Source organism: Fistularia commersonii, chromosome 3 (genome assembly GCF_037954325.1).
Source record: "Fistularia commersonii isolate RoL2024-O1a breed Wild chromosome 3, RoL_Fcom_v1.0, whole genome shotgun sequence".
NCBI classification, from domain to species: domain Eukaryota; kingdom Metazoa; phylum Chordata; class Actinopteri; order Syngnathiformes; family Fistulariidae; genus Fistularia; species Fistularia commersonii.
Window position 1 is genome coordinate 27,037,892 of NC_141286.1, and position 25,000 is coordinate 27,062,891.

At 55.2% G+C, this 25,000-nt stretch overlaps 2 protein-coding genes across 2 annotated transcripts in view; both read right to left on the minus strand.

The window, feature by feature from the left end:
- The window catches only part of mybpc3 (myosin binding protein C3), a 19,247-nt gene extending 6,204 nt beyond the window's left edge, over positions 1 to 13,043 (minus strand). Inside the window, exons 1-20 of the mRNA XM_086144488.1 lie at positions 12,911 to 13,043; positions 9,263 to 9,646; positions 8,822 to 8,899; positions 8,372 to 8,520; positions 7,604 to 7,721; positions 7,470 to 7,518; positions 7,114 to 7,152; positions 6,230 to 6,289; positions 5,107 to 5,126; positions 4,804 to 4,965; positions 4,595 to 4,727; positions 4,457 to 4,459; positions 3,978 to 4,102; positions 3,799 to 3,904; positions 3,373 to 3,539; positions 2,884 to 3,049; positions 2,704 to 2,810; positions 2,579 to 2,608; positions 1,932 to 2,071; positions 1 to 22 (exon numbers count right to left, since the gene is read on the minus strand). The exon at positions 1 to 22 is cut by the window's left edge and continues 138 nt beyond it. Coding sequence (XP_086000614.1) covers positions 1 to 22; positions 1,932 to 2,071; positions 2,579 to 2,608; positions 2,704 to 2,810; positions 2,884 to 3,049; positions 3,373 to 3,539; positions 3,799 to 3,904; positions 3,978 to 4,102; positions 4,457 to 4,459; positions 4,595 to 4,727; positions 4,804 to 4,965; positions 5,107 to 5,126; positions 6,230 to 6,289; positions 7,114 to 7,152; positions 7,470 to 7,518; positions 7,604 to 7,721; positions 8,372 to 8,520; positions 8,822 to 8,899; positions 9,263 to 9,646; positions 12,911 to 12,935 — 2,083 coding nt within the window. The 5' untranslated portion in view covers positions 12,936 to 13,043. The remainder of the gene's footprint in view (positions 23 to 1,931; positions 2,072 to 2,578; positions 2,609 to 2,703; positions 2,811 to 2,883; positions 3,050 to 3,372; positions 3,540 to 3,798; positions 3,905 to 3,977; positions 4,103 to 4,456; positions 4,460 to 4,594; positions 4,728 to 4,803; positions 4,966 to 5,106; positions 5,127 to 6,229; positions 6,290 to 7,113; positions 7,153 to 7,469; positions 7,519 to 7,603; positions 7,722 to 8,371; positions 8,521 to 8,821; positions 8,900 to 9,262; positions 9,647 to 12,910) is intronic.
- A 1,203-nt stretch (positions 13,044 to 14,246) lies between these two features.
- spi1b (Spi-1 proto-oncogene b) lies at positions 14,247 to 22,861 on the minus strand. Its single transcript, XM_086144487.1, has 6 exons — positions 22,703 to 22,861; positions 19,356 to 21,268; positions 18,806 to 18,896; positions 17,794 to 17,987; positions 16,812 to 16,962; positions 14,247 to 15,765 (listed from the first exon to the last, which is right to left on the minus strand). Exons 2-6 carry the CDS (start codon positions 19,395 to 19,397, stop codon positions 15,452 to 15,454), a joined length of 792 nt encoding a protein of 263 aa, XP_086000613.1. The 5' UTR covers positions 19,398 to 21,268; positions 22,703 to 22,861; the 3' UTR covers positions 14,247 to 15,451.
- Between the last annotated feature and the right edge of the window lie 2,139 nt (positions 22,862 to 25,000).

Consider the following 25,000-nt stretch of genomic DNA (forward strand, 5'->3'; position numbering starts at 1 on the left):
TGCCGTCGCCCTCGGCCAGAACCTGCCGGCACAGGAAGTTGATGAGCCGCCCATCCGCTAGATGGACCACAGCCGTCACCCGACTCAGCCGGACTCGGCCTCCGCGGTCCTCTCTCAGAGGAGATCGGGCCGAGAGGCAAAGCCTCCAAATATCTATCATTTATTATGGGATGGCACGGGGGTCAGCCTGGACCCTTCACAGCCAGTAAGTCCCCAGATGGAGTCCCAAGGGTTCCTTTCTGTGTGGAGTCTCCATGTTCTCCCCATGCCTGCGTGGGGTTCCTTAAGCTTCACAGGAGGTTCCCTGGAGATTCTGCATTGTCCAGAGTGTGGATGAGAAGGTGGATGCTCGTATGTCTCCATGTGTGAACCTGTGATGGTCCAGGCGAACCCCTCCTCTCCCCCGGTAACAGACAGTTTGATTTCGAACACGTCCCCCACATGGCGTTGATGGTTTGCATTCAGGTTATTCTTCTGCAGGTTCTTCAGGTTATCTGACTTCAGGTTATCTATTCTTCAGGTTATTCTGCTTCTAATCCTAATTCAGTGACGACCCCGTGATCCAATCGGTGATCAGACTCCAGAAAATCTCCTTCTTTGAAATGGAGATGGAACAGAAGTGGTTGGTTTTTGGTTTCAAGTGAAGATAAAGAACACAAACCGGAACCTCGAGGCCAAACCGAGGAGACGGGCCTCTGCCGACAGCCCGCGTCCAGACCTGGACCTCCAAGGCTGGTTTTCCAATTATATTTCAAAATAAAAGGCTCAAATCCGGAGACCCTGTCAACGGTTCTGCAAACACTGCAAACACTGGTGCCTAAAGTGGGCGGGGCTTCTGAAGAAGAGCCAAAGGCAGCGGGGCGCCTGAAGCCTACAAGGGGCGCCCTTTATCCAACACTCCCAGAGGGCCTGGACCAGTGGAGGCTGCTAAGCAGGCCAGACCAAGACCTACCAATGGATTGATTGGTCAGCTGATAGACACGTCATGGCTGACGGTCACCTCAGGAGTGACGGTCACCTCAGGAGGGATGGTAACCTCAGGAGTGAAGGTCACCTCAGGGGTGATGGTCACCTCAGGGGTGACGGTCACCTCAGGGGTGACGGTCACCTCAGGGGTGACGGTCACCTCAGGAGTGACGGTCACCTCAGGAGTGATGGTCACCTCAAGAGTGACGGTCACCTCAGGGGTGACGGTCACCTCGGGAGTGACGGTCACCTCAGGGGTGATCAGCAGTTTGAAGGTCAGGCTCAGTTGTCCTTCCCTTGTTCATCTGCTGGTCATCCTTTCATTGGTCCCTCTTGAGAAGTGGAGGTTCATACCTCCGGTGTAAAGGAACGCAGAAAATGTTCTCTCAATTTCTCTCTGACCGAGTGAAGGGTTGAGCAGACAGAAGCTTCTGCATCGATGCCTGCAGCCTCTTGTCTCTCAGGTTTTCATGTCCAGATGCATCAGGAATTCTGGCTCCAGACCCCAGAGAGGTTCTAGACACATCAAGACTGTTGCAGGCGGCGTCAAAGGTGAGAGATGTTCAGAGCGGAGTGAAGGGTGGATGGAGGCCGAAGCCACGGACTCCAAGACTGATATGAAAAACTCACAGAGAAGAACATGCAAACTTACATTCTCCTGGTTGGAGGTCCAGGAGGACGTCGGGTCTCTGCTCTCCTCGTTGTCTGGTTTTAGAGATCTAGGCTACACGAGCAGATTAAAGCAGTGAGGTTTGCAGGACGCAGAGGAGAAGGACATCCCCTCCTACTTCTCCTGCTCCCCGGTCAGTCCACGTTTAGCAGGGTAAGGAGGAGAAGCTGCTCCGCTGTGAGTGTCAGTGCTGCTCAGACGAAGCGTTAAAAGTATTAACGGGGCTCCGCGGTCTCCAACCTTGCTCGCCTCCCGCTCGCCGGCTCTGCTCCGGTGGACGAGCTGAGGATCTTACCTTCTCCCCCTTGGTCCAGATGACGGTGGGAGCCGGGTCCCCGGTGATGGGCACGTCCAGGCGTAGCTTGTTTCCCGCCACCACCAGGATGGTGGACTCCATGGTGGTTCCCATGCAGTCCAGATGGATCTTGGGGGGATCTGTTCAAGGACAACATGAGTTCCAGTCAAAGAGTTAAACCCCGGTTTGTGTGAACTGGTCTGAGGTCCGACGTCCGGCATTGATTCGGCATTGATGGCAGCACGTTTGTCTGGTTCTAAATCTGGCTTAGCTTCTCAAACTTCACCCCGAACACAAACCGCCAAGGTCTGTTCCACTGACTGGTCTAATGTTCTCCTTGAGTTTCTGCTGGTGCTTAGAAGCCTAGAACTGAGACAGACCCCTTGCGGAAGCAGGGTTCCATGGCCTTTGTCTCAACCAGTGTTGCTAACTAATTAGAAGTTCAACACACTCTAGATCTTGATTTGTTCCAGATCCAGATGTTTCCAGAAACTGGAAATCAACGCCCGGCTTGCTCACATCCCACCCTGACTGATCTATAGTCCCTTGTTCCCCAAAAGAACATCCCTTCCTGGTTCCACTGCACTCAGCAAGAACCTTCCAGCAACCCTGGGCTCAGAGACACAGAAGGGCAAGTTTCTGGGTACCTTGACGTGGCACGAAATCGATCTTCACCTCTGCAGAAAGAAGACAAGAGGGAGAGGTTGAGGAGGTTGAGCAGGTTGAGGAGGTGAAAGGAACTGAGAACTGAAATGAAGAGGCTGAAAATCACCCAGGAAGTTGAGTTTGGCTGAAAGGTTGAAGGCGTAGCCGTCCGGCACAAAGGTGTAGTCCCCCTCGTCCTCCGGCTTCACGTTATCTATGGTCAGTTTGTGGATCCTGGAAGGTTCTCAGATGGTTTACTGCACAGTTGGAACTCCGGAAGAACCCGCGGATGCTGATGGAGCCTCACCTCCCGATGTGAGTGATGTTGATCCTGGAGTCGGGCTGGACCTCCACTCCGTTCTTGTACCAGGTTCCCCGCACATTCTCATCGGACACCTCACACTTGAAGAGGGCCTGGTCTTTGGCCTTCACGGTGAGGTCGGCGATGCTCTGGTAGACCTCCAGCTCCTTCTCTGCAGGTCCAAACCAGGGTGTTGAAAGTCATTCAGCATTTAGACATTCTGTATCTAAGCAACAAGAGGAGCCATCAGCTGGTTTTAAGACAGGAAGTCATCTGGGAAGTAAAAGCCTGAAGGTACCAGCTGAGGACTCTGGGACATGACCTCCCAAAGACTCTTCTGCTCGGAGAACCTGAGCTGGGCCACAGCAGCTTCTTGCCGCCTCACAAACAGGTGTGGTGGGATAGCGTCCAGTCAGAGCTCCAGAAGAACCCTGCTCAGAAGCTTGGAGGTTGTCTCCTGCTAAACCTGACCAGGAGCACAAAGACGCCACTCACCCTGCACCATCAGCTCAGCCACCGACTCGCCGCCGTTGGTCTTGACCTTGTAGTGGCCGCAGTCTTCTTTGGTGGCCTCGTTGATGATCAGGACGTGTTTGCAACCATCTTTCTTGAAGCGGTACTTGAAAGACTCGTCTCTGGTCAGCTCCACACCGTCCTTCTCCCTGCAGACGTTCAGACACAAAGGAGGAACCTGTCAGTGACCAAGACCAACCTCTCGCAGGTTCAGAGTTTGGTCCAAAGATGGTGACCGACGTGAGGCGGAGGCGTCGACTCCATGAGCGAGGCATTCAGAGGCAGAGCCCGAACCCTTCATGACGCTCTCCAGAAGAGATGCTCGGTCCCATCTGATCACTCTGTTTTCAGGACAACCGTCGGGAACGCCGGCATGAGACATTTCTTCTGAGACCAAGCAGATCTTACCATTTCACGTTGGCTCCCTCCTCAGAGACGACACACTCCAGCTCCACCCGCTCCCCCTTCATCACCATCTGGTCCTCCAGGTTCTTCATGATCACCACTGGGGGCTCTGGAGTAGAACCACGGTTAGCGTCGCTCTCCACCTGCTCTTTGCCCTTCGGTCCGGTGTGAAGCCTGCGCACCTTTGACGAACAGCTCGGTGGTGCATTTCTCCCCGGCCACCTGGCAGCCGTACGCCGCGTCGTCGGCCAGCGAGCAGTGGTTGATGGTGAGGTAGCGCATGTTCCCCACGCTCTCGAAGATGTACCTTCACATAGAAGCAGACGCTCAGCTTCTACCGACAAACCACCTGATGTCACCGGATTGAAAGAGCAAGTGGAGACACGGAGAGCATCGAGGAGGAAGAATCGAGTGGAGATGAGATTCTATTTCCGTCTTCCCCGGTTCTACGGTTCTATGTGCCACCTGCTGAAAGAACAGCGAGAAGCTGGAGGAGGAAGATGGTGTTTGCAGGCGTGAGTGGATGAGACACCCACGGTCCTTGGATGGTGAGGAGCCGATCTGACGGAGAACCCGTCCCGTCAGACCACATCACCCGGGATCGGAATACTTCGGTCCGACCAGAGCTTTCTGATAGACCTTCAAGCACGGCAGTACTCACTTGCTGATGGATGAAGATCCAGCGCCGGTAGGTTATCCGGGTGTCCGACGGAGGGAAGTGAGAAGAACATGGAAAATGGTGAGCCGCTTCCTGTTTCTCCATTGGCCCGACGTTGGTCTCCTGGCCAGGATCACTCACCTGCCCGTAGGTTGGATGTCTTGTCCGTTCTTCGTCCACTTCACCTCCGAGTCTGCGTCGGCCACCTCCACCGCCAGCTTGATCTTGTGTCCCTTGGTCACCTGGTAGGCCGGGTCCAGCTTCCGAAGGAAAGCTGGAAACAAAGCCGTTTAGCAAGACGACGCCTTCTTCTCCATCCGGACGCATCGGAGGACGGGATCGGTTAACACCTGCGCTTTTCTTCTCCTCTCTCTTCATCTTCTTCAGCCTCTTCAGCATGCCCCTCAGGTCCGTGATGCCGTACTGAAAGGCGATCTTCTCGTACTCCGAGGCGGGAGCGTGGCTGAGAATGTCCCAGACGTCCACGTCCGGCCCGGAGCTCACCTGCACCACTCTGGGAGAAGCGGCAAAGAGATCACATACCGTAATAACAGAACCGGAGGATCATCAACGCTGTCCGACATCTACTCCGAGACTTTAGGAGTCCTTTAAGGTCCCGGGAACAAGCCCGGCTTGTTCTGGGGAAAGGGCACCCCGGAGGCTAACGAAGGCGCTGCTAAGGAGCGACAGATTCATGCATTCACAGCCGGTGGGGCGGCGGCGGCCTCTTACCGGGTCGAGGGTTTTATGCTGCTGCTCGTTCAGGAGGTCCACGAAGCAAGACAGACACAGCAGGTCAACACAGAGCTCCTCACCCAGAGCATTAGAAGGAGAGGTCGTCGCAAAGCCCGGCTGCAGGCGCACACTCGTGGTGTCACAGGGATGCGTGGAGAAGGAACGACGACGCCTCGGTTTACCAACTTCACGGCTGCCGAAGGTTTCCGATAGAACCAGGACTAATGTTGCCCCGAGAACCGACGGAGCCCATCAATCCGATCACGACAGCGCCGGAGACCGTTTCCATGACAACTGACCGCGACTCTGCCGCTGACCTTCTGGAAGGACGAGACCAGACCGAAGATCTCATCGTTCTGGACCACAAACCCGGACCACATACGTCTGGTTCACGCCTGGCTGTGGTCCTCTCGTTCGCAGACGTTCGCAGCCCATTCGCCCGTAGCTTCTTGGCCCTACCGTGATTGCGTTTGCGAGCCGAGATGTTTCTCCCTCAACCTATCTGTTCCGGAAGTGTTCGTTGGTAAACCGAGGTTCCGGGTTTCAGGGCTCAGGCAGCTGGTCAGTGTGTGAAGGTTCATGCATCGTGTTTCACACCAACAGAAGAACAAGCCGCAGATGCTGATGGAGGGGACGGAGGGATGGAAGTAAAGGAGCGCCAGGTGGAGCTCTCCGAAGTCTATCTGAGTTCTCCGGAAGAGAGAACGTCTGGTGACGAGCGAGGGTCTTCATGAGGTGACGAGACTGAGGTGCCGTTGTGTGTGTGCTTCTTGCTGAGTATCGCGTTTGTGAACGTGGTAGAGCTTCATCACAGTGGGAGTAATCAGAGATCGGCAGAGGTTTGCGCTCCATCAGTCCAAGTTCATGCAGTTAATATCCACACTCAGGCGCCCTCACGTCGGCCCCAGGTCGCCCATGCCGCGGCTGCTTACTCTCTGCAGGTGACGGAGGGTCCAAGCGGCGGAGGGAGAAGAAAGGTGAGGGTTACTATCTCAGGAATACGTCTACAACAACCGGCGTTGGTATTTTGGAGGCTCTCACCGTTTCTTCAACAAGGTGCTGAAGTCCAGCTCTCCAGAGTCTTCGTTCCCGTCGGTGCTGCTGCAGAGAGAATCGACGGAGTAGGAGAACATCAGCGTAAAACATCTGCAGGACAACATCAGCAGAAGCCCACACGCATGTTTCACCCTCATGGATCGTTTGGAATCAAACGATCCATGTTCCTGAAGCTGCAGCTTTCTGCTTCCACCGAAGCTGAGCTGAAGATAGGAGAAGGACCTGGTTAAAGGGACAGTGACCGGAGGGTCGGACCTTCAGGTTGGAGCTGCAGCTGCTGATCGGAGGGTGCGACCCGAGGGGGCCCCTTCACCCAGAACTTACAGATCAACGTTCTCATCACTGTGGACCATCCATGTTCCTGTCAGTCTGACCTTTGAACGCAGCACCAGTGACTGCTTCCACATTGTCTGGATGCAAAGTCCTGACTGTTCATCAGAATTCTGGGATGGAAGTGGATCTACAAGGAAACATCATGATCGAACATCGGAGAAGCTCCTCCTCCTGCGCAGCTGCAGTCCTCCAAACCCTCTGGGTGGGGAGCTTCTGGTGCGGCTGTTTGTGCGCCGGCGTCACCGAACGTGGCGGCGCCGCCTCCTTGGCCACAAACCTGCACCTTCAGAGCATCGGCTGGTTCCACAGTTTTGACAGAAACCCAGAAGGAGCTCAGCGATGAGGAGGGATGCAGGTGTGGGTTAGGTTCTGCATGAGGAGGCTCCTCCTCCTGCGGTGCTGGTTCTGTCGGAACTCAGCCGATCCGCCTCGAAGACCCCGTGGAGAACGATGGGCTCTGACGCCCAGTCCTTCTCCCAACGATCTGCGACGATCGGAGCCCCGGCCCCCGATGTTCCGACAAGCCCCTCTGGTACCTGGATGAAGGTCCGGAGTTCTTGGTGCCTCCGTCGTTCCTGGTCAGCACAAATCCAAGTCACTCTCTCTCTCGAGGAGAACCAGGTTCTCTGCAGCTCCGAACCCGTTCGTCTCACCCAGACGGGCTCAGTTCACCACCCGAGGAAAACTATCTTGACCGACTAACTTAAACCCCGGCCAGGTCCTCCAGGAGACCAAGGAGAACCCAGTTTGATCAAATATGGCCAAAGGAGAAGGGACAGCGGTCAAACCCTGGCGTTTCCTCCGTCGCCGTGGAGACGATGAAACTAGAGTAGCTTGAAAACAAGGGCGCGGTTATTTTTGTTGCCGATGAGCAGAATCTGCAGGAACTCACGTGCGTCTGAAAGCTGCTCGGATGTCCAATCCCTCGGAGGCGCAGGCGTCTGGAGAGCAGAACCAGAAACCCGTTTCGGTCGGTTCCGTTTCTGTCCGTCCAGAATGTTCAGGAGAGGCCGAGGCCCCACTCACCGTGGACCGTCAGATCGAAATTGCAGCTGTCGAACTTGTTCCTCGAGGAGACCTCGCATCTGTAGGCTCCTGCGAAGTTGGCCTTGGCCTCCATGATGTGCATCTCAAAGGTGTGGATCTGAGGATAACTTACATCCGTTAGTGCTCCGCCCCCGCGCAGCCCTCCCCACGACCCGGAGAACAGCTTTCTGTGCTTCTTCTGCTTGTCTTCTGCCCACGGTGCATTCAGGCTACGTTAGTTATTTTGGGACTTGGACCCACTGTGATACTGCATCCCGACCTGGAGTACCTTCTCTGTCCATACGGGCGCTATGCCTGCCGCGGTGACAGTTTACAAACCCATAAGGAAGCTGCCAAAAGAGGTGACCGTCATCAGCAAGCCCTAACCTGAACCTGCGCCTGGGAGGGGAGGAGCTGTCAATCATCATCTTTGGTCAACCTGATAGGTTCTCCTGTATTTCCAAAGACCTGAGGTCTGAGTAACATTCCTGCATGTGTGAGATGGCCATCTCAAAGCTCACTCATGAAACTCCCTCCTGTTTGGTCTGGACTGCCAAGGGAGACCAGACCTTCTGCAGTTCAGCAGTACTAGTACTGCAAAACTTGTACTTCTGTCAGTGATGGTCATCAGCGATGACCTCAATCATGTGACTAAAACCACCTTTACGACCAACCGATCCGGTACCAGTAGATCCCACCAGCTAAACCGCCCCCAGATCTTTCCTAGTGGTCCCCCCAGCAAGTCACGTGTCGGCCATGTTGCGCCACCTTGGTGTTGCGGTCGTAGGCTTCTTTCAGCTGCAGGTGTTTTCCAGATTTGCTGGCGAGGTCCATCCACTTCCCCTTGAACCATTTTACCGTCGGCTTCTTCAGGAGCGATTCGGCGCTGACTTTGGCCACAAACGTGATGTTTCCACCTGCAGGGAGGGAGGGAAGATCACGTCCATCCGTCCCAGTCTGGAGCTCAGACACACTCTGGCTCTCAGGGCCGCTCCTGAAGATTAGCTCATGAGCTTCCTATCAAACCATTCTGGTCTTCACATGGCCATGAGTTCAGAACCACAGTCTTCTAGTGTTTCTCCAGATGAGGCTCCTCTGGCCCTGGTGGCCCTGACCTCCAGACCCACAGTCTGAGCTGCAAGCCTTCCTGGTTGGTCCCAGCAGTACTGTGGGTTTGAACTTTGTACCTCTTGGCCAAATGTCCCCCCCCAGACTCACCAATGGTGACCTCTCCACTCTGAGGTTTCTCCATGAAGAGCCCGGTGAGGTCCTGTCTGGTGTCAGGAGGCTGTCCCTCTGGTAGGAATGAGGACAGATCAGGAGGACAAATAAAAACATCCCCTCTGGAAAAGTACTCTCCAGATGAGAAGACAAGTACTTCTACTTGTGTCTCACTGGTAACTGGTGAGGCCCTGAGGGTAACCTGAAGTTCTAACATTGACCTTACTGTGTTTAAGGAAGAGCTTTGGAAGAGCCTGACACGGCACTTGGATTATAATCCAGCGGTCAGATGTCAGATGACCTGGACCACCTGGATCACCTTGATCAATGGGGTCTGATGGCAGGTTGGATTTCTTTTCTTTTTTCCTTCTGGATAATTCCGGGACCTATAGCTGGTCTCGGAGATCCCCAGACCCCTTTGGTTCCCCGCAGACTCACCTTCTGACGCCGGGCAGTCGGGAGCAGCGGCGGGGAGCGGCTCTTTTTCCACGCTGGTCTTCATCCCGGGATCCTTGCTGGTCTTCACCTCGGGATCCTCGCTGGTCTTCACCTTGGGACCCTCGCTGGTCTTCACCTTGGGACCCTCGCTGGTCTTCACCCCCAGATCCTCGCTGGTCTTCACCTCGGGATCCTCGCTGGTCTTCACCTCGGGATCCTCGCTGGTCTTCACCCCGGGATCCTCGCTGGTCTTCACCTCGGGATCCTCGCTGGTCTTCACCTCGGGATCCTCGCTGGTCTTCACCCCCGGAGCCTTGCTGGTCTTCACCTTGGGATCCTTGCTGGTCTTCTCCTTGGGATCCACATTGGCTTTAGCCAGAGCTTCTGCGTCATCACAAAAGGAAGGAGGAACAAGTCAAACAGTCAGAAACTGACCTGGGACCATGGAGGTGTCACCAATTGAGGAACTAGTTGATGAATTAGTTGATGAACCAGCTGAGGAACCAGCTGAGGAGCCAGCTGGCCCTGTAAACTGTGTCGCCCCCACTGGAGGACAAAACCTTGTCCTGGAAGAACTGAGCAGTATTTGCAGGACGGAGACAGACGTTCATCGCAACCCAGCCTGTCAGTGAGAAACATCCGACAACCTCTGTGGGAATGAAAACATCTCCTGCGCTGGAGCTCAAGCACCAAGTGTTGGAGACCTCTTATCTCCTCTAAAAGGCCAGAGGATTTTCCACACGTTATCACCCCCCCGCCCAAAGAGCTGGTGACTCATGGGGAAATAATGTGCCTGCGGGGGGTCAAGGTCACTGAGGTCCAGGCAGCAGAGGCTGGGTCTTCCTCAGGAGAAGATATTTACACGACTATAAAGACGATGGAGATGAATATACAGATAATACATGGCAAAGAGCCGTGGGCTGAGACGGACCAGGAGAGCCAGAAGGACGTCGCACCATCAGCAGGTCATCCTCTGTTCCCGTTCATCTGCACGCTTTGCAAGCCTGAGGAGATGGTGAGATGGTGTGGAGGATGAGAAGCACAGCTGCAGCATCAAAGCTCCCATCGGTCTTTGAAAGGGCTTTCGGCTCAAAGCCGACCTTTGACCCTGCAGCCACGGCGTCGGAGATGTCGGCGTCCTCCCGGGAGACCTCTTTGATCAGGAGGTAATGATTGTTTCCGTCCCAGACCATCTCGGACTTCTGGCCAGCGACCGGCTTCATTGAGCGTCGCTGCCATCGCACTGTGACGTGGGTCTTCCAGGTGTGGACTTCAAAGAGCACCGAGGAGCCCTCCTTCACCTTCTCCACCTCCTCCACCTCCTCCATCTCCTCCATCTCCTCCATCTCCTCCATCTCCTCCACCTCCTCCACCTCCTCCATCTCCTCCATCTCCTCCATCTCCTCCACCTCCTCCACCTCCTCCACCTCCTGGCTCTGCGTAGTGACAAGCTTCCTCCAAGAGCTGCCCCATCCTGGGGCTGAAACCGGTGCACCTTCTGCGTCAGATCTCTGAGCAGATCTGCCGGCTGATGGAGGGGAACATCACCAGAACCTGATCGTCCATGGCTGGATTCTCCACCTGCCCGCCGGGCGGCTCCTGCTTCTTTCACCTGCTACCTCTCAGGTTTCAACTCCCAGAGCTGAACCTCCACCTCCTTCACCGTGTAGTCCTTCTACCAGGCCTGAAGGTGTGGGCTGAAGGTGGGACCCTTCCTGCTCTTTCCTGCATTCATACGTTCATCCGTCTACCCTCCAATCCTGCCTTCCTGCCCACAGGGAGTGGGCGGAGCCAATCTCAGCCAATCCCAGGGGAGGATAAACCAAAACAAACACACATTGATACCTGTGGACCAGAAGGACCTGGACCCTGGACCTGGACCCTGGACCTGGACCCTTTGCCCCAAACCTGGACTTGAGCCCGGCCCCTGAACATCCTGACGGATCAACGGAACATCACCTGCTGGGCTGAGCAGGAGGACCTGTTGCCACGGTGATGGTCGGGGGGGTCAAAGAGTACCGACTTCTCTGACAACAGACCATAATAGACCAGCAGTCCAAACCTTCCACTGCGACCATGGAGTCTTTACAGCCAAAGACTCCATGCTGACCTTCTCAGGCTGAAGAGGAGGCAGGGTGGTGGTGGTGGTGGGGTCCTCCTTCTTCTGCTCCCCCTTCTTCTGCTCCTCCTTCTTCTGCTCCTCCTTCTTCTGCTCCTCCTTCTTCTGCTCCTTCTTCTTCTGCTCCTTCTTCTTCTGCTCCTCCTCTCCTGCTGCTCCTCCTTCTGCTCCTTCTTCTGCTCCTCCTTCTTCTGCTCCTTCTTCTTCTGCTCCTCCTCCTTCTTCTGCTGCTCCTTCTTCTGCTCCTTCTTCTGCTCCTCCTTCTTCTGCTCCTCCTTCTTCTGCTGCTCCTCCTTCTGCTCCTTCTTCTGCTCCTCCTTCTTCTGCTCCTTCTTCTTCTGCTCCTCCTCCTTCTTCTGCTGCTCCTTCTTCTGCTCCTCCTTCTTCTGCTCCTTCTTCTGCTCCTTCTTCTGCTCCTCCTTCTTCTGCTCCTCCTTCTTCTGCTCCTCCTTCTTCTGCTCCTCCCGCTCCTCCTCCCTGGATATTTTGGGCTGACAGATGAGGACGAGGTGTTTGGGCAGCAGGTTCTAGCATGTGTCTATTTCTGTGTGTGGATGAATGGAGGTCCAGGACCAGGTGTCTGCTCCTCATCACTCATCCTCATCAATCTGCCATCACTGACGTTCAGGAGAAGAACGGACGGCGTCTCTGAGGTAACGGGTTTACGGAGACTGGATCTTCTTCACGGAGGAGCGAAGACATGAACCAGCCGGCCGAGGTATCCCAGGAAAGCACTCGGGGTCGAGAGGTTCGGGCTGACCAATATCTTGGAGAAGACCATCCTGGAGCTCCTCTCAAATCAACCCCAAGAGAGAGATCTTTCTGAGATCTTTAGAAAGTCAAGGGAACGTGCGGAAGTGATGGCATGAATTGAAGCTTTAGTTCTCCTGGTCCTGCAGGAGGAGGAGTCTTTTACATCTCATCTCATCTCATGCTTGATTCTTAAATTAGGTGAGAAGAAAACCGGTGTCCATATCAGGAGGTCCTTCACTGGCGGCCTCGTGCGCAAGTGCGTACGTGCGTGCAGAGGCATGTCATGTGACAGGAAGGAATCCCGTCCCACAAATTTGGATCAGCGGAACATTTCATGAAGCTGCCACGCTGGAAATGTGAAGGTGTCAAGTTCACGTCACCGCGTGTCTTCACCTGGACCGAGCCAGGAGCTTTCATCGCCCACGCCGGATGCCCCTGCACCAAACGGTACCGCCCCGGACCTGGAGCCACCAGGATGTTTGACTCGGGTATCTTCTAACCCCAACCTGTGACTCAGAGTGAAGGTCCTTCTGAACCAGAGGGTGAGAAGGTCACCTGCTCTGAGGGTGAGAAGGTCACCTGCTCTGAGGGTGAGAAGGTCACCTGCTCTGAAGGTGAGAAGGTCACCTGGTCCGAGGGTGAGCAGGTCAGCAGCCTTCTCAGAAGGTGAGAAGGTCTCCCGCCTGCAGCTGAGGTCCCCGTGGAGGTTCTCCTCACCTCCCTACCGGATCGCGGCAGCTGTTCCAACCCTCAGCAGAAGCAGAGGAGAAGCCTACCTGCTTTCTTGACCTTCTCGGGCATCTTCCTGAGCGCTGCCGGTTCCTGGCGGTGTGAGCCTTCTCTCTGCGACCTTCTCCTTTAATAGTCCAGCTGCTGCTCCTCCTCCTTTGTTTCCTCACACAATGTGAAAAACATCTCCGAGCTGGTGTCCCGCCCCCCCGCCCCCCAGGCTATATTTTCCCGCTCTCCTCTGTCACCTCTGCTGGGTGACAGGACCTTCAGGGCTAACTTTAGCCCAGAAGCTCTCTGCTCTTCCTCCTCCCCTCCTGATCCTTATCTCCAGCCCGTGGAGCGTCTGGAGGTTCTGACGGTTGGACTCCACGGGCCGGGATGTGGAGATGAGCCGCCTGATCGCAGCTGGTCGATATCGGGGCACGTTTGGAGTCCTGAGGAGAAGGACTCCAAACGCTCGTCGTCCTTCAAAGAGCAGCTGGGACTTCTCTGGTGTTCTTCTGCGGCAGGAGGTCCACGCGACCCTGGCGGGATCACCTGACCTTCTGGCTGAGGCGTAAGAAGGTCCCTGCCATCTTCTTCTGTTCTTCTGGCCAGCCTTTCCATCCCGACCATGGAGGGGAGCTGTTGTCCCTCTGGACGCCTCTGCAGTCTGACATCTATATTTAACCTCCGTGTGTGTGTGTGTGTGTGTGTGTGTGTGTGTGTGTGTGTGTGTGTGTGTGTGTGTGTGTGTGTGTGTGTGTGTGTGTGTCTGTGTGTGTGTGTGCTTTTGTGTCTGTGTCTGGGTACATGTTTGTGTGTGTGTGTGTGTGTGTGTGTGTGTGTTTTTTGTGTCTGTGTCTGGGTACATGTTTGTGTGTGTGTGTGTGTGTGTTTGTGTCTGTGTCTAGGTACATGTCTGTGTGTGTGTGTGTGTGTGTGTGTGTGTGTGTGTGTGTGTTTGTGTCTGTGTCTGGGTACATGTGTGTGTGTGTGTGTGTGTGTGTGTGTGTTTGTGTCTGTGTCTGGGTACATGTTTGTGTGTGTGTGTGTGTGTGTGTGTGTTTGTGTCTGTGTCTAGGTACATGTCTGTGTGTGTGTGTGTGTGTGTGTGTGTATGTGTGTGTGTTTGTGTCTGTGTCTGTGTACATGTCTGTGTGTGTGAGTGTGTGTTAGAGGGGGTGTCACTGTAAGTTGCTGCTGCTGTTGTGATGTGTTTGCAATCAAACAGTAATCAGATTACTTTGGTCTGGAAGCCAGTGAATGAACAGACTGATGTCTCTGAGGGAGCGCTGTTGTCAATCAAACATCTGCTCAACTGTACAGGCAGCAGCGGAAACACACACACACACACACACACACACACACGCTTGTGTATTCATAGTAAATCAGCCAACACGAAGATAAATTGCTGTTTATTAGTGAAGAAGCCTCGCTGTTGGATGACCACCGGAAACATGGAACCCACCCGAGGCTCGTCTGAGCCGGCAGCTCCTGGAGAAGAACCCTCAGGCGGGTTCTCGCTGTACCCTGCTGTCATTTTAAATAGAACGTGGAAGTGGAAATCTATTTACAGCAGGAGTAAAAAAAGGAAAGCTGACTTGAGCGTTCTCCAGCCCGGCACCAGAGACCTCCTGCGAGAGGCTCACGTGAGGTGGCACCACAGGGTCCGGACTCAGAAGGTCGGACATCGAGAAGAAGTACGAAATGAAACCCGGGACCGAAGGCCCCTCGTGGCTCCGCTCTCCGATCTGATCGGGAAACTCCACACGGTTCCCTTGGAGGAAAGATCTGACGACGGCGGCCGAAGAACCCTCGTGTCCTCAGGACCTGGATGAAGAACTTTCACATCCTCATGACGTCTCGCTGCGGTCAGCTCTGGGAAATGATGTCCAAAGAGGTGGATCTGTTGACCGGACCGGGTTTCAGAAGATCGGAAGGTCTGATGACGGCAGCGTTTCTCTGCAGCTTCTCCTCAGCCTGAGGTCGGAGTTCCCCTCAGTTGCGAGGAAACAGAGAAAGCGCGTCGGGAGAAGAATCGGTGCTGAGAGGGCGGCTTATGAAGATCATCAAGATCACCAAGGACCAGGGCTGTAGATGCTGCTTTGAGTTCTTGAAGGGTCATGTTTGCACTCTGGGTCCACCAGGTCTCCAGCCTGATCCCGTCTGAACGGCGGCGCCCCCTAAAGGCCGGGGCTCGAAGGTGTCATTGCTTTGCGAAAGAAAAAGCGACCCGGAGTCTGGACCGGGTTCCTCGGGGTGGAACCGGGTCCGTCCGCCGCCGGCAGCGGCACCGGTCTCGGGAGGAGAAGGAGAGAAGAAGGACGAGGAGGTCCACGCCACGCGCACAGTCTGGGATTCGAACTCGGCCGTCGCTCGACTCTCAGCCGGACTTTCGGCCGCAGACAAGCGTGGACCCGGCGGGCCTTCTCCACAGCGAGTGGAGAGCAGGACCTTCATCGCGGTGAGATTCGACCTGACCGCGACCAGCCGGTACCTTCTAAAGACCAACATCTACCGCCTCCTCCTCCTCAGAGTCCAGTCATCAGCCAGGCGGTCAGCTGCAGTTCTTCTCCATCCTCCTTCTCCTCCACCTCCTCCTCCTACATGAACGTCTTCCTCTCGTGGTGACTCTTCCCCAGAACCTCATCGCTGAACTGGTAGGTGAGCTTCTTCTTGATCTTCTTCACCTCCCCTGTCTTGCCGTAGTTGCGAAGAGCGCGTGCCATCTTCTGATAGGTCATTTTCTTGCGGTTGCCCTTCTGGATCCCCCAGCGGTGGGCCAGGGCCTCCTTGTGTTTGGACGAGAACTGGAAGGTCCCTTTGTCCTTGTCCACCCACCAGATACTGTCCTTCATGTCGCCGCTCCTCAGGAGGTCCAGCAGGAACTGGTACAGACGGATCTTCTTCTTGTTGCCTTGGAGAACATCGGGCGGAAGCAGCGTTACGACAAGGCCAAAGGTCAAAGCCTTTCACAATGACAAGTTCAGATGTTCTCCGGTGCTTCAGCGAAGTACGTCCGGTTAATCATAGCCGTCGTTATAATTGTAATCGATAATAATGTTAATATCGATAATACAAATCCATTCACTTCAATCAATAATGGTGTTCCGTAATAATAAGAATAATAACCCTATAACACAAATACAGTTGTTAAGACAGCAGTTAAGGCCTCCTCCTGCCCCCCGGCAGCTGTTCACACAGGAAAGGCCCAGGAAGTGGTGCAAGTCACAGGGACACACATGATTGGCTGCGTCTACCCGGTGGGCGGGGCTTGGACGGTCCCGGGCCGTCATTGGCTCTCTGTCCTGGCCTCTTTCTGCCACATTAAAACACGTTTCCTCCTGGTTCAATAAAGAATTTTCATCATATTTTCGTCAATAAAGAATTTTCATGATCATGGTTTACGGGCGCCGCGCTCCGATTGGCCGGTGCGTCTATGGCGGCGTGAATCCAATGGGTCGAGCCTGCAGGTCATATAGATATTTATGTATTTATATTATATGTATGCTTGTGCAATTACATCAATATCTTCAGTAATATTCACAGATTTATCGTCCATTTTTGACTATATCTATACTTGCACTCATTTTTTTAATCTTGTTTATATTCTTTAATGTGTGACGGCCTCGGTCACGAGTGCACGAGCTTCTCAAACGCAGTCCTGTGAAAGCGGCGGTTGCTCCTATTTTTAGTGTGCGGAGGTTTTGAGCCCCGGCCCGCCTGCACGCCGACATGGGTCACATGACGGGAGGAGGGCGGCCCTGATTGGCTGCCGGCGGCTAGAAAACACCTGAGCCGCGGCCGTCCGACCCGAGAACCCCGACGGTCGGAAGGACGGGCGGCCTGGGAGGCTCCAGATTGGTCGAAGGCATCCCATAATCCCACCATTCTCTTCAAACGCAGACCACCTGGACCACACACACACACACACACACACACACACACACACTGGTGTCTTACCGAGCTCGCCAGGGCCGGCGTAAGGGAGACGCTCCCGCAGACACTCCTCATCTGACACCTCCAGCGGCGGACTGCGTCCACCGTGATCCTCATCGTCAGAGCTGCGCTGGGAGATGTGAGCTGGATAGACGCCCCGAGGGAAGAAGGCCACCTTCAGCGGAGGAACCGCAGAACATTGACAAACAGGAGAATACTGAGGACCAGGAGAAGTGATGCTGCATTTATTCATCACAAACATAAGCTACGTGGCCGGATATGAGGGGAACACGAAGAAAATGTTGCAATGATAAAGTCATAGTGTGAGACATCCGTCCATTTGTCCGTCCATCCATCCATCCATCCATCCATCCATCCATCCATCAATCCGTCCATCCGTCTATTATCCTTGCCTTTATTTCTGCTTCACATATAATCTATCATGAATTTACGCCCAAACAATTTGGCAAACAAAAGTGAAAAAAGTGTATTGTAAAAGGACGAGGGTCAAAATCAGTGAATCAGTGAATCAGTGAATCAATGAATCAGGGATTCAGTGAATCAGTGAATCAGTGAATCAGTGAATCAATGAATCAGGGATTCACTGAATCAGTGAATCAGTGAATCAGTGAACTCAAATTCCACAAACAGAGAAAGCAGTTGAAAGTGCTAGAGGACCATCAGTGTCCTGATGGAGTTTTAGACCCATCCATTTGTACGTACACTGTATACACACTCGTATATCTGTATAAATAGACCTCTATAAGTGTGTGTTCATCTACAGACAGAGTATACATTAGGTGTAGAAGTCACACACTCCCAAAGCAGTTCATGTTTCACTTCCTGCTTTTGTAACCTGAGGTTCTTCCCAGTTTCTGTGTGATCTCAGCACAGAACCTGGTCCTGGGAGTTTGTCATCCTCTCCGTGGCAGACGTTCAGGTCCGACAGGACCCGTGAGAACGTTCCCCCGTGTTCGGACCCCCTCCTACCTGAGACTGGACTTACCGGCTGCTGCGGGAGGTGAGAATGAGTCCCCAGGTTGGGATCCAGAACGTTCTCCTCGTAGCGAACGGTCTCGTGCCTGACCAGCCCGGACGGATGGAGGGGCTGCACGTTCTGCAGCACCGTGAAGTTTGTCTCCTGCAGGTTCTCGAACTCCACGGGGTGGACGTGGGGGTGCGGGTTATAATCCCAGTAATCTGGAAGCACCAGAGAAACATACCCCGTGACCTCCTCCGTCACCACCAATCCGGTGGACCAGCGGCGACCGAAGGTCGGGGAGGCCGTTGTTCCCAGAGGAACGTCCGTCGGCGGCCGGCCGGGCTCCTCGTGAGGGTGCTGACTCACCGGGCCTGAATTTGCATCAAGCAAGTGACAAACGGAAGATTCGCTGTGAACCCTCTTCCTGTATGCAGCTCAGCTGTGCCCCGCACCACCTACCATCACCTGCTCCACCTACCATCACCTGCTCCACCTACCATCACCTGCTCCACCTACCATCACCTGTTCTGCTCTGCTTTGGACCCGGGTTCGGAGCTTGGCTGAACCCAGAGCCTCCCGTTTCATCACAGAACTCCGAGTTTGACTTCCGAGGCCAGTCTTTACTTGAGAGGAGACGGATCAGACCACGCATCCGGCGTCTCCACCCACCTGGGGAGGACTCAGCCCAGCCGTTTCTCTCTCTGACGGCCCTCAGTGGAACATTCAAAGCAGCAAGACATCGAGAGAAAGTAGGGCTCGGCTCGAATGTCAACAAAACCCCCAAGGGGCGAAAGTAATTCTAAGTGTGGAGCGAAAGCACCGCATCTGTTTCCTGTTCCAATGCGGTGCCTTCCAGCTGTCACTCCTTCTGAGCACCTCTGAGAACCACAGCCGGCTTCGCCGTCTTATTTAAAGAATCACATGGAAACGGACTGTAACGGCGGCGGGAACCAGAACCCCCGCCCGCGTCCTCGGGGTCCCGCCGAAGCTTCCCGGAGAAGCGGTGATGTTCGGGGACGGGCCGGGTAGAACTCACCCGCCTGGATGTCCGCGTCCGTGACGAACGGGCTGCAGTACTCCGTGATGGGGGTCCTGTAGATCTCGGCGTCGTACATCTCCTCTGAGTGCTGGGGGGCAGAAGACCTGGTCAACAAGCGCCCCAGGAACCCCTCGCCTTCACCCCTCTCTGCTCCCATCTCCGCTCGCCGCTCGCCGCCCGCTCCAGCTGCCGATCCGAAACCCTCGAGCACTTCAGACTTTCATTTTCCTGCTACCGTCCTATAAAAGCTTCACCGTTGAAGACGGAGCTCAAAGCGAAGCAGCTCTAGCGGCCTCCAGCTTCTTCTAACTTCTGATTTTCAGTGGACCCGTCTCACCCGTCTCACCCGTCTAACCCTGTCTTACTCTGTCTAACCCCGTCTAACCCTGTCTTACTCTGTCTAACCCCGTCTAACCCCGTCTTACCGTTTTACCCGTCTCACCCGTCTCACCCATCTCACCCTGGCTGAGCCCATCTCACTCGTCTCAAGCCCCAGTAGAGTAAGACGTGGCGGCGGTGGCGGCGGCGGCAGCGGCGGCCGTCTTACCGGCGGGATGAAGTAGCTCTCCATTCTGAAGGGATGCGACATGGAGAGCAGGTCTGAGGAGCGCGGCAGGTGAAGGTGGTCAAAGCCCTTTCGGCATGCTTGCTCAACGTTTCAAAATTTCCTCTCGCTCAACGAAACCCGAGGCAGGCCCCCCCCGCCGGCTCGTCAAAGGGCTGGATCAGCGCGTCGCCCGCTCGCCGCCGCCGCCGCAGAGGAAGGACGGCCTGAAGGCTGCCGCCTCGAACAAGGAACTTTGACTTCTGTATATTCGAGTGGGTGGGAACATCAGAGTGTGTCAGCGGAGGCCATCAGACCTGACATTTATCAGGGTCTTCATGATGTCCCCTCCCTTCTTAGCCAATCATCAGCAGGACTTTGCATTCCTGCCTGTGTGTGTGTGCGTGTGTGTGTGCGTGTGCATGTGTGTGTGCATATGTGTGCGTGTGCGTGGGTGCGTGTGTGTGTGCGTATGTGTGTGTGCGTGTGTGTGTGTGTGTGTGTGTTCCTTTGGTAATGATGCTGTCATGGCTCACAGGCCTGATGACATTATTCATGTCCATCCATCTCCAGAGTCAAGAGGCTGCATGAAGTCCTCAGACGTCCTCGTCCTCCTCCAACTGCAGGCTGACAGAAGGAACCCAGTCTGAGCCCACTGACCCTGGTCCTCACACACACACACACACACACACACACACACACACACACACAGGTTTCACCCTGCCAGCAGAGCATTTGCACGTCAGCGCAGTGACTAAAACTGCTGGGAAGAACTTTGTGGAGGAAAATGTGACATTGTTGTTCAAAACATTAATCCTGATGGAGCAAGTAAAAGATACACACACACACACACACACACACACACACACACACACACACACACAGACACACACACAAACAGACACAAAAACACACACACACACAAACACGCAAACACACGCAAACACACCCACACAAACCCACACACACGCACACACGCACCCTGGGCTGGCAGATAAGATGCAGTTCCTCTATCAGTCGTCAAACTGCAGATTATTTTTATCACAGAGGAGACTCAGTCCTGCTTTTAGACTCAGTCCTGCAGCAGGAACACCACAACCAGTACTAGTAATACTGCCAGTACTACTAGTACAAGTGGCTGAACTGGTAGCGGTTTTAGTCGCACTGCAGCTCCTGGTCTCCTGGTGTGTCCTCCTCTGGTGAAGGCTCAGCAGGTGGACCGAAGGCCTCGTCCCCACATGTGGAAGAACTCAGACGGACGGAGAAAACGTGTCTCCACGTGCGCAAAGAACCGACACCAATCGTGCACGATGCACCGATATCGATCGTTGGCTTTGGCCATCAGATGCCATGAAGTGGATCTGCGGTTGTGCACGCTCCGGCCGCAGCTTCTCCTCGGGCTTCACGGCCCTTCGACCCTTCGACCCTTTGAGCGGCGACCTCTCGGCTCGCTGGACGCCTTGGACGAGGTGAAGGTCATCTTCAGCCACCCCCGATGTCCCGTTGACGGCCCGCTGCCTTCGCCGCACGCCGATCGCGGATCAATAGATCCGAAGTCATGGCCTCTTGATCAGAAGGGCTGTATGAGGACAAGCGGCTCTGGAGCCTCATGTTGGACTCGCCGGCCGGAGGGAGGAACCTCAGGCCGAGCGGCGGAGACGGGAGGCGAGCCAGACCAGATCCGGGATCTCCGCTGGGATGTGGATGACTCTGAGGAGGTCCTGAGGAGGAGGCCGAGCCTCTTCTCTCCCTGGAGGAGCAGTTTGAAAACACAAACCACCTCCACCCAAACATGGCAGCCAGCGGGGTGAGTTCTCCTGGTGTGGGACTCGAGATGGACGGATGGATGGACCCACGGTGAGATGACCTCTTCCTGAACGCCAGGGCCTGAACTTTGGGCATCGGTTCCTGCGAACCTGTAGGAGAAGGAAAGGAAAGGTGACCCTTCGCTCTTCAGAGCAAATGGAGACGTAAATGTAGATGATTCTTCACCACTGGCCGCAGTCGGCGGTGAGGACCTCAGAGAAGACCCCCAGAAGCGCCCCGCCTCCCGCCACAAAGTCCACGGGAGGGCCGAGGACCACCCCGAGGACGTCCCGGAGCGACAAAAATGTTGTGCGTCGCAACAAGACGGGAGTCGACCGCCACGTTCTCCCACCCACCGTTCCCTTCCCGTTCCCTCCGAGCGGCAGCCGCTCCCCGGCGGTCTGCAGCCAAACGCCGCACTCCACTTTGAAGAGCGTCGACACCTCGTCCTGTTCCCACTCTTTCATTGGGCTAATTGTTTATTGCTTTGCCAGCTTTCTGTCTTTTCTGTGGACGTCATAAAGGAAATGCCCTCGTGCAGGCCGGACATGTGACAGCGGAGGCTCCGAAGCCTGAATGGAGTTCCTCCGGTCGAGAGGACACCCCGAGGCCATGAAACTGAGCTATCCTTCATTTCCGGCCCGAATCCGGTCGGCTACGTCGGCGTCTGCCGATCCGACCGAATGACGCCGACGTGGCCGTCGCCGGCGGCGTTCTGGGCCGGCCGGCTCCCCGGAGGTGTCGAGCCCTTATCTGTCTTCGCAGCTGTCGTCGACAAGCCGCCGAGAGCCCGGAGGAGGTGACGTCCCCTCGACTTCACGGTCTCACCGAGAGCCGCGGTCGTGGCCGAAAGGCAGTTTGCTCCGTTCTGCTGACGGTCGGGGTTTGAGCGTCAGGAGGCCGACAGCTCAGGGTCACGAGGTCCGGCCCACACGGGCCCGCGGGGGGAATGACATGCGTGACCGCCGTCTGTGGAAAACAGGATACAGGCGACGTCGCAACAGGAAGTGTTGCGCCGCACCTCTGCAGAACATCAGTTTGACCAGAACGCCTGCAGGTCGATGTCCACACTCTGCAACTCCTGCGGCAGCGTGGAGATTTCCTAATCGTCTTTGCTCACCATCTCCTCTGGGGGGGTTGAGCAATTCGGTTGGGGACAGAAAAAAAGAGAAAAGTGCCCTGGTGTGTTTCATGAGAGCGTCGAAAGCCTACTTCTGTTTTTGTCTCCTGACAGTTTCTCGTTCCACGGCAAATACACTTATTGATCCCGAACCGTCCGCCTGTCGAGCCCCTCCGTCACCACCCACACCTTCTCTGCTTCTCCAGAGGTCTTGTCAGAGGAAGCACCACTTTGGACCTGGACTGGGAGTTGTGTGTGTGTGTGTGTGTGTGTGTGTATGTGTGTGTGTGTGTGGAGCCTCTCGGGTCGAATCACACACTCGGACGGTCCGAGTTGAAGCCGCGGCTCGGAGGCCCAGAGGTCAGAGGGAGATGTGTGTCCGCCGGAAAGGTTCTGCTCAAAGAAAAATGAAACATATTCTCACGTGGTGGTTCTCCTCGGAGGCGGCTCAGGAAACGCCCACGGCCTCGCCGGCGGTCCGGTCGTGCTGCTGCCGACGGCGTCCAGAGACGAGGCGAGGAGCCGGCGTCCACGGCGAGGCTCCTCCAGGGGCTGGAAGCACATTGCCAAAGGTGGTGTCAAATGCAGGCTCTGTATTTAAGTGTGAATTAGCAGGGGAACTAAAAACTTCCTTAATTCTACCAATTTAGGTTGGAGCCATAGAGCTTCTTCTTCTCCTTCTTCTCCTTCCTTATTAAAACAAGAAGGTGTCCAACTTCCTTCAAACACACACCGAGAGCCCAGCAAGACCGGGACCCGGGTTGCCACCGCACCGCCGTCCCGGACCACCTTCCCCCCGGCTGCCGTGGACAGCGTGGAGCAGGACCTCGGCCGCTGGGAGGAAGAGGAGGCCTTGCTTCATCAAGGAGCCATCAGGGCTCTGCGGCTCCCAGCGGCCCCCCCTCCTGCTGGTGGAACCCCGTGATCTGATCGTGTTTTCGGGCTGAACCTTGTTTTCGAAAAGGAGACCGATTCTGTGGAGAACAGAAACATGGAGGTCCTAGAAGTTTGGTAGAAGCTGCTGGTTTGGGCCCAAAGCTCCTCACACCAGCAGCAAAAAGCAAAGTGAAATCAGCTTCTTGTAAACAAAGCTTTAAGGAAAAACACTGAAACACTGAGTTGAAAAACATGAAGTGATCGAGTCCACATTCACACACACACACACACACGCGCACACACACACACACACACACACACACACACACACACACACTCACTCTCTGTGTGTTTGAATGTGTGTCATCAGGCTGCAGACCGTGTCTCCTAGTCAGGAAAGTAAACTGGTGAACATCTGAAATGGACATTTCAGAAGGTGTGTGCGTGTGTGTGTGTGTGTGTTTGTCTGTGTGTGTGCTAACAGTCACGGAACAAGATGGCGGCGGTGTGAGCGGGCGGGTCACTCCACCCGGCGGCGGCCGGCAGAGGTTTCGGTGGCCGGCCGGTTTCACAAGGAGCCGAGCGCGGCGGCTCTTCATGCCACGGAACGGCCTTCTCACTTCTTATTCCCGATTCCTCATTTTCTCCAACCTCCCATCTTCAGCCTGCAGACTCACTGTGGGTATTATTAGCGGGTGAATCACACACACACACACACACACACACACATACATATTACCATATAGGGCTCTGGCCCTCATCCCACCAAACAACCAGTTCCTCTTTCTGTGTTGCTCAAGCCGGCCCAGGATGACTCGCTGCAGATGTTCATCATGATCTTCTCTTATCTTCTGCTCTGGTCTCCTGCTCGGCCTCACCTCGTCTCCTCAGCAAGTGCGTCCACGCGCACATTATCTGTGGCCATTATCTGTGCGTGTGTGTGTGCCAGGGTAGAGGACGGCTACGAACGTGGACGAGTGTGAAGACGCACACGGGTGTGTGTGCGTGCGTGTCTGTGTGTGAAGACACATGATGGGTTTATTTGAAGACACACACACTCGGTGTATGTGAAGACACGCCCGGCGAGTGTGAAGCAGGTTCTACCATTTCGCCCCGTCGCCCCGGCAACCCGCCATGAGCTCCCCCTGGTGGCGGGTGTCGGCCATGAGCGCCTTCTGAGCGCAGACCTCCTGCCAGCCGAGGGTGGAGGGCTTCTCCGTCTCTGCGCCATCAGGTGAGCTTCCGGATGTTCTCAGCTCAACGAACGTTTTCATGTGGAGAAAACTGCGGTGAGGGTGAGGAAGATAAGAGAGAAAGTTGAAGACGGTGAACATGGGGAGCTAAAGCTCTTCGGCCCTCATCGCCCACAAAGCCCACGGAGCCCCTGAGGCCCTGATCCCTCGATCCCAGCTCTGCTGCCCTCAGACCAGAAGATTCTGGATCCTGTCTTTGGTCTGGAAAGCCTTTTCCTGGATATGAAACCCTCACGCATATAAGAGTAAATGAGCAGAAACCGCCGGTAGAGCACAGGATGCAAGCTGCCGCTGAGGTGCAGGTGGAGAAGATGAAGGTGCAGCAGATGAAGGTGCAGCAGATGAAGGTGGAGCGGATGAAGGTGGAGCGGATGAAGGTGGAGCAGATGCAGGTGCAGCAGATGAAGGTGGAGCAGATGCAGGTAGAACAGACGGAGCAATGACACGTGCAGCCGAGAGCGAAAGCCGCAGGACCTTCGTGAGGTACGACATGTGGATGACGGCAGGTTCTCCAGTTCTTTGTTCGTGCCGTTCTACATTTGGCGGTCCTGGACGGGTGTGGACGGTCCTCGGCCATGGAGGCGGCTCTCCTG

Excerpts from the sequence above, each read along its gene's own strand:
- spi1b (XM_086144487.1), bottom strand. The coding sequence starts at position 19,397 with ATGTCGCATCCCTTCAGAATGGAGAGCTACTTCATCCCGCCG. Across the intron at positions 17,988-18,805 it reads GGACGCGGACATCCAGGCGG|ATTACTGGGATTATAACCCG; the intron begins GTGAGTTCTACC and ends TGGTGCTTCCAG. Across the intron at positions 15,766-16,811 it reads CGCCGGCCCTGGCGAGCTCG|GCAACAAGAAGAAGATCCGT; the intron begins GTAAGACACCAG and ends ATGTTCTCCAAG.